At 45.6% G+C, this 14,130-nt stretch overlaps 1 protein-coding gene across 3 annotated transcripts in view; it reads left to right on the forward strand.

The window, feature by feature from the left end:
* The window catches only part of LOC102458593 (ras GTPase-activating-like protein IQGAP1), a 564,033-nt gene that overhangs the window by 389,406 nt on the left and 160,497 nt on the right, over positions 1-14,130 (forward strand). For all 3 annotated transcript variants that reach the window (XM_075916962.1, XM_075916963.1, XM_075916961.1), the window contains 7 exons: positions 1,247-1,323; positions 4,975-5,042; positions 6,053-6,166; positions 6,507-6,685; positions 8,256-8,346; positions 8,728-8,891; positions 12,240-12,324. In XM_075916962.1, coding sequence (XP_075773077.1) covers positions 1,247-1,323; positions 4,975-5,042; positions 6,053-6,166; positions 6,507-6,685; positions 8,256-8,346; positions 8,728-8,891; positions 12,240-12,324 — 778 coding nt within the window. The remainder of the gene's footprint in view (positions 1-1,246; positions 1,324-4,974; positions 5,043-6,052; positions 6,167-6,506; positions 6,686-8,255; positions 8,347-8,727; positions 8,892-12,239; positions 12,325-14,130) is intronic.

Raw genomic sequence — 14,130 nt, forward strand, 5'->3', positions numbered from 1 at the left:
CCAATGCTGAACTCCTAGTGACTTACAGGAGCAGATTGGGCAGCAGGAAGCATAGGAATGGGCTCGGGGGAGAGATGGTGCTCTGGAGGATGTTGGATGAGGAGAGAAGGAATGTGGAACTTGAAGGGACCTTAAGAGAATATCGACCTAATGTAGCTAAGTTTGCCCCCTTCTGCTCATCCGGTTCAAACAAAATCCTCTTCCCCAGTCCTTCGTGTAAATATCCCTATAATCTCTTGACTCTCTCAGCATCTCCAACCCAATTCCCCTGGAATACCACACAGTATGTCTGTGGGGAGCGGGTGCGGGATGGTCATGTAGATGGTGCATGGGGCCAGCAGGAATGTGGGTCCAACAGTATGGGTGCATGTACACTGCAGAACTTAACTCAAAATAAGCTATGTAAATTGAGCTACATCAATTGCATAACTTATTTTGAAATAGCTTATTTTGAAATCAGTGCCATGCAGAGGCTCCCTATTTCAAAATGGAACACTCTCCCTCTAACTTCCCTTACTTCTCAGACAATGAGGGTTACAGGAGTCAGAGTAAGAAGTCCTCCAGCTTGATGCTGTTTAGACTCAGACTAAGTGATTTTGAAATACAGGTAGTCCCCGAGTTACGCGGATCCGACTTATATCCGACTTACATACAAATTCAACTTAAGAACAAACCTATAGTCCAAATCTTGTACGTAACCTGGGGACTGCCTGTAGTGCTGCAGTGTAGATGCACTTAGTCTGCGACTAAACAGCATCAAGCTGGAGGTCTTCTTACTCCGACTCCTGTAGCCCTCGTTGTCCGAGGAGTAAGGGAAGTCAGAGGGAGAGTGTTCCATTTTGAAATAAGGAGCCTCTACATGGCACTTATTTCAAAATAGTGCACGCTCCCTCCGACTTCCCTTACTTCTCATACAGTGAGGGTTACAGGAGTCGAGTAAGAAATCCTCCAGCTTGACAGTGTTTTGACACTATTTCGTAGACTCATAGAACACTAGAACTGGAAGGGACCTTGAGAGGTCATTGAGTCCAGTTCCCTGCCCTCATGGCAGGGCCAAGCACCGTCTAGAGACCATCCCTGACAGGTGTGTGTCTAACCTGCTATTAAATATCTCCAGAGATGGAGATTTCACAACCTCCCTGTGCCACAACTATCTGGAGCAGTTTTAGGGTTGTTAAATTCCTTTCTACTTGGCTGGCTAGTGTGTGAGGTATTATTCTGATAGTTAACTTTGTTTTATATTCAGATTTTCTACCCAGAAACTACTGACATCTATGATCGGAAGAACATGCCACGCTGCATCTATTGTATCCATGCTCTCAGGTAACACATGTTAGGCAGGAATTTGAATTGCGAGTGAAGGAAGGCTGCCTAGAAATCCCAAGTCTGCAAGAATGTACATGAATTCGGATTTGGAATGGTGGGGATGAATGTACTGTAGGCTTAAAGTAAAGTCTTCAGCCTCCAGAAGCGGCGTCTCTGAAATGCATTGATATTTTCCGTTCTAAGCACTATGCATGTTTGAGACAGTGAGATCACCAACCAGTAGTGGCCATGTGTACATTTTGAGATTCCCACGCCTTAGGCATGGGATTTGTACAGCTGTGAATCGCCCACCGTGGGGATTGTGTGTGTGTGTGTATGTGCATATTTGTGAATGCACAGTATCAGGAGGCAAGCAGTGTAGTGAGAGCTTTTTAAAAGTGTGTGCAGTATAATGTCTCCTACCCTATGGAAGCATGCAAATCCATGGATATCCACGGCTCATTTTTGCAGATAGGGGTGCGGAGACAAAGGTTGTATCTAGAACTGCTTTATATCTGCAGGTATCCATATCTGTGGATGTGGACACGGATATCCAGAGCTTATTTTTGGATATGGATGGGATACGGATAAAAGATTTGTATCCACGCAGGGCTCTACATGTATAGTGGTTTCCACTTAATAAGAACCTGGATACAAACAACTTACAGTTAATAGTAATATTTTGTTGGGAATCAATCTCATCCCATTGACTTCAATATTAATGGGATCTGGATATTGACAACAGCATGCTGCTTATTCACAACATCTTTTTGAAGGCTCTGGCTGCAGTCCCAGAAGGAAGCACTGGAATGTGCTGAGCACCCTGGCAGGCGGGTCTGTTGGGGCTGCAGCTAGAGAAGATCGTGTGAGGGCCTCCCTTTCCTGTCTGCAGCCTTGCAAACCTGCCTGCGACTCGTATTTAGGATGTTTCTGTGATTCTTTCTAGGATTACAGCCATGGAAGAAGCCTGCCTGCACTCAGACTGCACAGGAGGTGGGGGGCTGGGAGAGAAGAGGAGGTTGTCGTCAAAGCCATAGCAGAGAGTGGGGAAGAGGTAGCAGCCTGATAAACCTGCCTGTGCACAGGAGGGACGAGGCTGTGGGCAGGGAGGAGAAGAAAGGCTGTTGGCAGAGCAGTAGCTGAGATGACAGGCATCTGAGATGCTGGACCTGCATGGTACCTCTCCCTGTGCTCCTTTGGCCTGTGCCTGCTGGGAGACTCCATATAGGGAAGGAATTGTTGCTATGTATGGACAGTGCAGGGAAAGGTCCCATGCAGCTCAGTGGGCCCCCCCAAAATCCCCACCAGTTCAGACATTGGCACTAATGATAACTTGGCATGCTGATGAAATCTCACTGAATTGGACACTAATCTCAGGAAGGGTATGAATGTACCATGGGTGTTCAGAAGTCTGAATATGCACATGCCCTACTCCTATCTCATATGGGGAATGATTACTTTTATAATGGTTCTATATTTTCACTTTCGTGTTCATTGTATGAATCTTTATCTAGAGCTGCAGTGTGAGAGGCATAAAGGGAAGTGTCAGCACTGTAATTTTCACCTGATAATAAATAATGAACTTCAGCTTGTGTCTTGGGAGAAAATAGGCTCAAGCTTGTCTGTTTAGCTAGAACAGGTAAAGAGAGTAAGTTGAAGCCGGCCTTTGTCTGCAGCATGTTTATTTTTAGGATAAATCAAGGAGGCTTGGGGGGGTGGGGCATTTTGAAAAGCCACGTCATGCTTTAAAACCCTTTCAGAGGCTCAGAAGGATAATGTCTCACCTCTTGCGGTAACTAAAGAGATCCACTTGGCTGTGTTAGTTATTTCTGACTTTGCCTCTGTAGTGTGTGTTGAAATGGAAGGTTTTGCTCCAGAGAGAGATAATTTCATTACAGTGACTTAGTTTTTCCTGATTAACCAGTTTGGATGCAGGTTTCCAATCTGATTGGGGAAGAATATTTAGTGGGCTTCATGTGAAGAACACTTCTTACGATGTTTCTGTAAAAGAGCACTAAACCATATCAATTTGGGTCACCATCTTAGTACACTCAGTTACGGTCCTTAAGTCACCTCCACGAAAGCTGCTAGAAGTGGGCCTCACCCTCTTTGACTGAATTAACCTTGTTATCTTTAGCCTTATTCTGGCCTGCATATTTAAACCTGCCTCTGGAAATTTCCGCTACATGCATCTGACGAAGTGGGTCTTTGCCCACAAAAGCTTATGCTCCAATACATCTGTTTATAAGGTGCCACAGGACTCCTTGTTGCCAGTCCTCAAGAAGAAGCTTATTCTTTTGTTTTCTGATCCTTTGGAAGGAAGCATTCAGATAGTTAACATCCCTACCTGGAACCTCTATTGAGGTTCAGATATTTTTAATCTATCCGGTATTTGGGTAAACATGCTTGAAGTTTTAGCAGTTACATGTTTATACACACTTGGGGGGGTGGGGCAGGCAGAAGCCGATGCTTCAGGGGAGCTGGCTCCCGACTGCCCTTCCTCTCCTATGGAGGCAGCAAGTGGGGGGGGCAGGAGGTTCAGCCAGCATGTGCATTTCAGTTCCTGCCTCCTACCCCTTGCTGCCTCTGAGTCAGCAAAGGTGGGGGAGGGAGTGCATGTAGGCAATAGGATTATCTGGTAACGCGAGCCAAGGCTTATCAGTTAATTGTGTAATCAACATTAAGACATCCCTAATTTAAGGCTGTTCTAAAATCGTATTATTTGTAGAAGTGAATCTGCTTTCAACTCAGATCTCAACATGCATAGAACTTGCCAGGAACACTCAGCATCGTGTGATGTCCAAGTATAGAACTGTGTAGTCTATGCTCCTTTGACCAGTATGAAAGGGGTGTGGGTTAATGAGGCTCCTTCTCACTGGCAGCTTAAGAGTAGCTTTTGCAGTTATTCTTAATAGCTGGGTTCAGCGGACATATGTCCACATCTCCTTGTCAGTCTGCTCCTCTTTGCCAGTGATATGTAAATCAGAATCCAGATATTCAGAACGACCTAGGTTTTGCTGAAATGTAAATAGTGGGCAGCATATGGGTCTCCAAGAGGAAGAATTTGTCTACACAAGGAAACTCAGGAAAGTTAATCTGAATTAACCAAAAGTGAATTAAAAAATGAATACGTTAAATTTCATTAAACTCTGATGTTAACACTTGTATTCAGAATTAACATGGCCTAAATTCAATTTAGCTTTCTTTACTTTCCCAATACCAACTTACCTTGTTCCATAAAAAATATGCAAGCCTCCTTTACCACCCTAAGGTAGCTGCAGGGTGTGTTTACACTTATAGAGTTAGGCTGGCTCTGTACTGGTAACCAGTAGAATAAAGCAAATCTTTGGTAAGAAGTTACCCACATGTGCAACCAGATGTCTGCTGATGAAAAGGGAACTTTTAAAGAGCTCTTATGCTATATGGATCTTCTTTTTAGGTGAGGGGGGGTCTACTGTTTTTTTTTCATGGTAACTTGCCTCTATACACAGATGTTTCACTGGGAGAATCAATCACCATCAGAATTGAAAAGGCAGGTTTTGACCATCTAGAATTCTTTTCACTTAGTTGGATGTTTCCTGCATCTAAATCTCCCTTAATGTACTTGTATGTGTGGTAAAGGCCACAAGGCGTGATTAGTGCTAATTATTCCCACATTTTGTTTCCTAGTCTGTACCTGTTTAAACTGGGACTGGCCCCTCAGATTCAAGATTTATATGGGAAGGTGGACTTCACAGGTATGGAGATTTCTTGCTTCTCTGAAATTTAAATGTATATGAAATTGTATGTCCTGTTTACTCACTCCAGTAGATGCTTTACGGAATGGATGAAGAGGGATTAATGCCCAACTCAGCCGAAGCCTTCATTTCATTTATGTTTAGTATCATAGATTCATAGAGCTGGAAGAGACCTTAGGAGGTCATCAAGTCCAGCCCCCTGCTCTAGGCAGGACCAATCCCAACTAAATCAACCCGGCCAGGGCTTTGTCAAGCCGAGACTTAAACACCTCTAGGGATGGAGACTCCACTATTCCCGTAGGGAACCCATCGCAGTGCTTCCCCACTCTCCTAGTGAAATAGTTTTTCCTAATATCCAACCTGGACCTCTCCCACTGCAATTTGAGACCATTGCTCCTCGTTCTGCCATCTGTCACTACTGAGAACAGCCTCTCTCCGTCCTCTTTGGAACCTCCCCTCAGGAAGCTGAAGGCTGCTATCAAATCCCCCTGCCCTCTTCGCTTCTGCAAACTAAACAGAAGCTTACAAAATGTTGATGGATTCCTACGATACTAGCTGGGGAAGGAGACTCCAGAACTTTGGGAGGAAGTTTTATTCTTAATTCTTTAGTAACTGACTCTTAACATTAGTATGTCTCCATTGTCTCTCCCTTCCCTTCCCTTGGTTTTAGACTCTCTCCTTCCAGAGCAGCAGCTGCAGAAGAAAGCAAGCTTTGTAGGATAGTGTATGTATTTTCCATGCCCTGTTGGCTTCAAACCACACAAGGATCATGTAATCTGTTTCAAACTTTTGTCACTAGGCGCATGGAACTACAAACAGTCTTGTGTAAGCCCCTTCAGTTTGGGCAACTGGAACAAATATAGGAGAGTTTTGTCTCTTCTCAGGCTGCATGCATAAAATATTTTGAGATGGCATTTGCAGTCTTTTGTAGCTGTCCTAATTTTTGTGTAGCAATAGCTGATTTTAGGTCTGATTCTGCCTATATTGCACCTTTTTTCTTTGTATTTCAGAGGAGGAGATCAACAATATGAGGAGTGAGCTGGAAAAGTATGGAATTCAGATGCCTGCCTTCAGCAAGATTGGAGGAATTTTAGCTAATGAACTTTCTGTGGATGAAGCAGCATGTAAGGGGAATGGATTTTCATCCTCCGTGACCGTTTAAATTGCCAGATTGGATAGAAAAGTACATGTTTAAGTGCTGGCAGTAATATTCCCTATTATTTACATCAACATAGGTGGTCTTATGGCCAAGGCATTTTTTTTTGTTTGAAAATCTGTATTTGATTTGGTCAAAATCAAACTGATATCAGGGAATAAGATACCGCCTTGGTCAAAAATAGAACCTTACTTGCAATTTGTATACTGATAATTGCAGAAATGCCAAAGCTAGAGCAGTTTTTAATTTATTGCAAGAAAGGGCAGCTGTCTTTGCAGTAAATTAGGAATCTATGCTTTGCTTTTCAGTGCATGCTGCTGTTATTGCCATTAATGAAGCAATTGACCATCAAGTTCCAGCTGACACCCTTATGGCAATGAAGAACCCCAATGCCATGTTGGTGAATCTTGAGGAACCGCTGGCATCAATATATCAGGACACATTGTACCAAGCAAAGAAGGACAAGATGGAGAATGCCAAAAACAGAGTAAGAGAACAGTACTCCTTTGTAACTACGAATTCATGTTCATTGTTTCGAGTTCACTATGCCACCAGAGGAATCTAGTGAAAATATGGTGTTAAGTATTTTACGTGAGGAGTTAGTTCAGATTTGTCCTTAGTGAAATTCTATTGTCCTCAGGGGTAAATGTGATATATTACAAGATGGAAGAAAACAGAGTTCTACAAGAATCCCTTACACATAGATTCCCAAGGAATATGCATGGTGGAAGAACAGAGGAGAGGTCTTATTCTAGACATCAGTAAAAGCCTGTCCTTTTTTTATATAGAATTTTTGAGTCTCTGATATAGATATTTAATAAAAACAACTCTTCTACAAAGTTTGAACTAGTTCTAGAATTTCACCTAGATTAGAGTTGCTTAGTGAATTTTGTCTTCCAAGTCTACTTAGCCAGTAAGTAATTCTATTTTATGGAGGCCGATATTTACAAGCACTATACATCCAAGTCTAAACGCCATGGTCCCAAAAGTACTGTGCAAGTGAATCTGTTCACAGAATTCTACCCAAACTATTTGTCACTTTCTGGCTGCAGCAGTGGGACGCCAGTTAGCAGTACTTAGATGTATGGCCTGCTCTGGACTATTATATCCATTTATTTCATATGGAACATTTCCAGTTTGAGAATCTATATGTGTCTCCCTCAGTGGATCTACTGCATCTTTTATACTAAAATTGCTTTTAAAATCATCCTGTGTGTGTGTGTGTGTGTGTGTGTGTGTGTGCGCGCGCGCGCACACACACCTAGAGATACTCACCTCTAGGACTCCCTTTTATGTGTGTGTGTAATTATTACTTATCTGTTGTGCAGTGGGTTAGAGCTTTGTTGCTGTGTGCATTAGTTATGTTTACTGCCCTTTCTTCTGGAGGGCAGTTAGAGGCCTCTAATCCAGGGCTCAGCAACCTTTTCAAACCAAAGAGCCAAACTACATCAAAATTCAGAACAAGTGGTCAACAAAGAGCCGTATAAGAATGCCCATTTGCATGACTGAAAATATTGACGTAATGATTAATAACAGCATAAATGAAAACATTGTACATACAGACTTTATTTAATGGGACTTATGCTGCTGCATCCTTTCACACATTTCTTTGAAGTTTACATCACAACTGGTCAAATCCAGTTTCATGCACGCATTCAGGCTGCCTTCTGTCAATCTTATGGCAGGGAGCTGGGGATATAGGGCTTCAGGAGTCTGGGTTGGGGTATACGAGAGGCTCAGGACATGGAATTTGAGTGCATGATGGACTCAGGGCACAAGGTTGGAGTGTGGGAGAGGGTGCAGGAGTGTTATGGCAGGGGGACTGAGGATGTGGGGGTGCAGGAGTCTGGGAATGTGGGGTTGCATGAGTTTGGAGATATGAGGGTCTCAGGGCAGCACTGGCTCCCTGCAGCATGGAGAGCAATGCGGGGCTGAGTTGGGGCTCCAGAAGAGCCATATCTGGTTCCTTAGAGAGCCATAGAGTGCCAATCCCTGCTCTAAACAAAGCACTGCAAAATCTGGTCTAGTGATGCATTATTGGTTTGTTTCATTGTCAGACTGCTTCTGAGAACTCAGCGAGAGAAAGGGATGTGTACGAAGAGCTGCTGACTCAAGCTGAGATTCAGGGCAATGTCAACAAAGTCAACAGTAAGTTTCCCACTGAACTAGGCCTGGATGAAGAACATTCTGAATGGCTCCTTGACTTCCTGTTCTACGGCCGCACTTTGAACGGAGTAGTATTGCTCTCTATTTTGAATTCATCCTGCCCCTTGTCCCTCCCCAGGCTCCTTAAACGAGGGAAGGATCCCCGTGTGTAACTCTGTGCTCTTAGTATTACATACCATTTTAGTCTCTTTGCCTCTTAAAAGCCCTCCTGAGCCTGATTTTGGAGCCTGACTTAGAGACTTCTAGGCCTAAACCATCAGTCGATAGTGTTCAGGAAGAAACGCCTTCTCGGCCTGCGTTATAGAGGCCTGATGATTGCTACATTTAGCTCTTGACCCTTACTTTACCTTACTTTCTCCCTAGCACATTCAGCCCTATCAAAGATAGATCTGGCTTTGGAACAGGGAGATGCATTAGTATTATTTGAAGTTTTGACATCACCAGCCCTGGGGCTCCGAGGAGTACAGCGAGAAAATCGTGACTGGTATCTCAAACAGCTTCTGAGTGACAGGCAACAGAAACAGGAGGTATGGAAAAGCATATGTAATCATTGGGCAAGTATTTAGAATACCAAAAAGAATCATATATTAATGATTTGGGGATCATGAAACCCCCATACATGAGTTAAAGGTACTTTGGAAAACATTTCTTTGTTTTTCAGTGTTGCAAAAGTAAACTTATTATTCCAATAGCATAATACGTATGCAAGAGACACTGTGATTATGTACATAAATAGAATACTTAATGGTATAGTATCAACAGCTTTGTCAATGTGAGTTTGAAATGGCAGCATTATTCCTGGATGGTAAATGTCACAACTTAAAGACTTAAGTTGTGACATTTACCATCCAGGAATAATGCTGCCATTTCAAACTCACATTGACAAAGCTGTTGAGGAGGGGCATATTCTACCCAATAGACAGGCTCTCCGCCCCTCATGTTCAGTGCGGGGCAGGCCAGACCCGTCACAGTATGGAAAAGCAGTTCCTAGTCTGGAACTGTTTGCCTGCTGGACACCAGAGGGCGGGGACATTCGTGCACCCGAGGGCGGGGCCACGCATATGCCACACCCCCAGGAGCCACGTGCCTGGGGCCAGCAACCCCTTCGCTGCGTGGCCATGGGTGGGGCCACCCATTCGCCGCAAGCCTGGGGCCGGCACCCTCCAGGCCTCACGCCCAGAGCCAGCACCCCTCACAGCTGCACGCCTGGGGGTGGGGAGGCCAATTCGCCGCGCACCCAGGGCCGGCACCCCCCATAGCCGTGCTCCCGGGGCCTGCACCGTGCATGCGCCACGTGCCCAGGGCAGAGCCAGCCCTGAGCACTTGGTGGGCGCACAGAAATGACCCCGCGGGTGCCATGGCGCCCGTGGGCACCGTGTTGGGGACCACTGGCTTATACCAACTGATCATCAGTTGGCAAGAGCAAACAAGACAAATACCTGGATTTACTCCCCCCCCCTCCCCAAAGGGGGGAAGATTTTCCTGTAGTGAGCTGTGGAGGAATATTTGAATGGGGTGAGCATCAACGCGGGGCTGAGACAAGCAGTGATACCAGGTAGCCTAGGTCAGCCCCGCACATGATATGTGGGGGCATCTTAGGCCAACTATGTGCAGGGGAGAGGGCTCAGGTAAACTTGGGTCAGCTCTGCATGTGATGGGGCATAGGCAACCTCCATGCAATGTAGGGATGTAATAGTGATAAGCAAAAGCTTATTGGTTAATGCTATAGATTACATGCATTTCCTTCCCCTCCCACCAGTAAATTTTTTAGAAGTCTGGCCAGCAGCCTGGCTCAGTCCTGGCTTGCGACAGGTCTGGACCTACTCCTGCTGCCGCTCTGCATTTAAAGTGTATCGGGAGCCAAGTAGGCAGGCAGGCTCAGATCCAGCTCGCATCGAGTCTGGGAGCTCAGATGGGGCTGATTTATTTTTATCAGAGGTAGCAGCACATGGTGACAGGTAGCCAGTGTGTGAGGGGAGCTGGTTCCCCATGCTGACAATCTCCTGCCTGGCACCCAGAGGCAACAGTGCAGGGTGGCAGTGAGCTCCTCTGGGTGAGGCTGGAGCACACTGGGGCAAGCCTGGGGCCCGCACCCTCCAGAGCCTATAAAATACTCTTCTAACCGATAAGAGTTCATGAGGTTACGTGGCTATTCAAGTAACCAATACCATTTAGAAAATATGATCACCCTCTATATAATCAAAGAAGTAGAACTACTTCTGAAAGTTTCTATCTGGCATTTTTTATTCCTATTTTTGTAAATGTGGAATCTTGAGTAATTTAAGGGTTTGCCTAGGGCTTCACAGCAAGTTAATGGCAAAGATCTAGTTGGAAACTTACCTGGCTCCTAGCCCCATGTTTAATTTTCTAGACCTGCTTGGCATCTGAAATCTCAGAGAAGGCATCAGACTTTAGTCAACCAAGTCTCTTTCACCACATACAATGGAAGTATCATATATATATATATATAGTAGCCCAATGTCTGTGACTCTCTAACGCAGAAACACTGGCTGTTCCCTCTGGGCGGCGCTGTTGCCTGAGTCATGTCCTTCGCCTCGCGCCGTGGCTCTTGGCTGATTTCTGCGCCGCTCAGCCCCCCACGACGGCCTGGCGGAGTGGCACAGAAGTCAGCCGAGTGCCACGGCGGGAGGGGAACGGGGCAGGGCAGTGACATACATGGCCGGGGGCGGGGCCTGGCCATGTACGTCACTGCCGTATCCCCCCTTCGCCTCCTGCCATGGCGCTTGGCTGACTTCTGTGCTGCTCAGCTGAGCCACCGCAGGGGAGCCCAAACGGCCGCTTGCTCCTGCGTAGTGGCCCGGCTGAGCGGCGCAGAAGTCAGCCGAGTTCCACGGCATGAGGTAACAGTGCCGCTCAGAGGGAACAGCCAGGGGGTGGGGCCTGGATGAGCATGCATCTCTGACATCAGGAAAGGGTGCCGGATTCAAAAGGAGTAAAGCGGAGAGGAGAAAGGAGGAGGCGGAGGGGAGAGAGAGAGAGAGAGAGAGAGGTGGGATGGGGAGAAGAGAAAGAGAGAGAAGGGGAGAGAGAGGTGGGATGGGGAGAAGAGAAAGAGAGAGAAGGGGAGAGAGAGGTGGGATGGGGAGAAGAGAAAGAGAGAGAGAAGGGGAGAGAGGCAGGAGAGGCAGACGAGTGCTGAGAGAGGGCGAGGCAGTAAGAGGAGAAGAGAGAGAGAGGCCGTTTGCGCTGCTTGCTCCCGTGCGGCAGCCCAGCTGAGTGGCACAGAACTGGGGGGAGGGATAGCTCAGTGGTTTGAGCATTGGCCTGCTAAACCCAGGGTTGTGAGTTCAATCCTTGCGGAGGCCATTTAGGGATGTGGGGCAAAAATTCATCAGGGATGGTACTTGGTCCTGCTGAGAAGGCAGGGGACTGGACTCGATGACCTTTCAAGGTCCCTTCCAGTTCTAGGAGATAGGCGATCTCCATTAAGTCAGCCGAGCGCTGCGAAGGGGGGCGGGGCCTGGACAAGTGTGCATCTCCGATGGAGACGGGAGAGTGGAGAGAGAGTGAGAGGCAGGAGGGGGAGAAGAGAGATGGAGAGAGGGGCAGAAGGTGGAGGAGAGCTGAGAGAGAGGGGAGGCAGTAGGAGGAGGAGAGAGGGAGACACGGAGCGAGAGACTGGAGGCTCAGGAGAGAAGACCAAAGTGGAGGAGAGACCTGAAAATCCCATCTTATGACGGGCTAATTGGCTAGTCTGGTTAATAATTTCTCTCTCCTACATCTGCAGAATTCTGTTTGCAAAGGATTGTGCATGGGTAAAATTTCACAGGGAAAAACTCCTGTTCATGTTGTTGTGTTTGAATAAAGTCACAAGAGAGCTGACTTTCTTTTGTGTGTGATTTATTTTTTTTCAGACTGGTCTGGCAAGCCCCCTTCAGAAGGAGGAGTTACAGTCTGGGGTGGACACTGCTAACCATGCAGCACAACAATATCAGCGAAGTAAGGAGCCTTTCAGTAGAGCTTATAGCCAAGGAATTGGTGGAGGTGATCAGAGGCCTGAGGGAGTGCATCATTTATACATTGTTGGAACACCGACATCAGCTGTCATGCCTCTTTGTGACTTCCCTGTAAACAGCAGGGCTAGTGAGAAGTTTGCAGAAAGCCAGCATCTGTGATTCTTTTCAGTCTCCGCATAATAGGTCTTATAACCTGGTTTATAATACAAGTCATGCTTCAAACTAGACATTTTAAAATACATTTAGGAAACTTGTGTCCCATGTAAGTGACTTTTGTAGTTGAATGCTTATGCTCATCTCTTGATCCTGGGTCTTTGAGGGAAATCCAGGTAGCTCCATGGCACAGAGCCTGAGGCCAACTGGTGATCCTTATTGTGGACTCAGTTCTGCTCACATTGGCTATGTCTAGACTGCAAGCCTCTTTCGAAAGAGAGCGTCTAGACTGCACGCGGAATTTCGAAAAAGCAAGCCACTTTTTCGAAAGAAAGCACTCAGTGAGTCTGGATGCTCTCTTTCTAAAAAGCCTGTTTGCTTTCAAGAATGCCTTCTTTCGAAAGAGCACTTTCGAAAGAAGGCGTTCTTCCTCGTGGAATTAGGTTTACCACCGTCGAAAGAAAAGCTGCATTCTTTCGATTTAATTTCGAAAGAACGCGGCTGCAGTCTAGACGCAGGTGAAGTTTTTTCGAAAAAAGGCTACTTTTTTTGAAAAAACCCCTGTGTCTGGACACAGCCATTGAGATAGAAACTTGGATCTCCCTGCAACTCTGGCCATTTTCCAGTATCCAATTAGGAGAGAACTAATTGCAAGTACAGATCCTAATGCTCTAACTACTTGATGCGCTGTTGGTAAAGAGATGTTGTCCTTCTGAAAATGTACTCTGAAACTTAGTTTCTGTTATTTTTCTGATATAAATGCTGTTTCTGGAATTGACTAATTTAAAATGATTGAAAATTACCATAGAACGATACATTTCAAGGCTAGAAGAGACCACTATGATCATCTACTCTGACTTCTTGAATAACAGAGGCCAGATAATTTCACCCAGTAATTCATGCAGTGGAGGGAATGTAGTCTTCTCACATAGGTTTCTTCATATGTGGCAATTCACTTGGAGTGTCCACAGAGCAAAAGCCTTTTCCACAGCAGGTGGTAACAACTGCCGTCATAATAGAAAACATAAGAATGGCCATACTGGGTTAGACCAAAGGTCCATCCATCCCAGTTTCCTGTCTGCTAACAGTCGGGAGGGAACAGAACAGGTAATGATCAAGCGATCCCTCTCCTGCCATCCATCTCCACCCTCTGACAAACAGAGGCTAGGGAAACCATTCCTTACCCATCCTCGCTAATAGCCATTAATGGACTTAACCTCCATTAATTTATCTAGTTCTTTTTTAAACCCTGTTATAGTCCTAGCCTTCACAACCTCCTCAGGCAAGGAGTTCCACAGGTTGACTGTGCGCTGTGTGAAGAAGAACTTCCTTTTATTTGTTTTAAACCTGCTGCCCATTAGTTTCATGTGGAGGCCCCTAGTTCTTATATTATGGGAACAAGTAAATAACTTTTTCTTATTCACATTCTCCACATCACTCATGATTTTATATACCTCTATCCTATCCCCCCTAATCTCCTCTTTTCCAAGCTGAAAAGTCCTAGTCTCTTTAATCTCTCCTCACATGGGACCCGTTCCAAATCCCTCATCATTTTAGTTGCCCTTCTCTGAACCATTTCTAATGCCAGTATATCTTTTTTGAGATGAGGAGACCACATCTGTATGCAGTATTCAAG

This window comes from Pelodiscus sinensis, unplaced genomic scaffold (assembly GCF_049634645.1).
Source record: "Pelodiscus sinensis isolate JC-2024 unplaced genomic scaffold, ASM4963464v1 ctg56, whole genome shotgun sequence".
Lineage (NCBI taxonomy): Eukaryota > Metazoa > Chordata > Testudines > Trionychidae > Pelodiscus > Pelodiscus sinensis.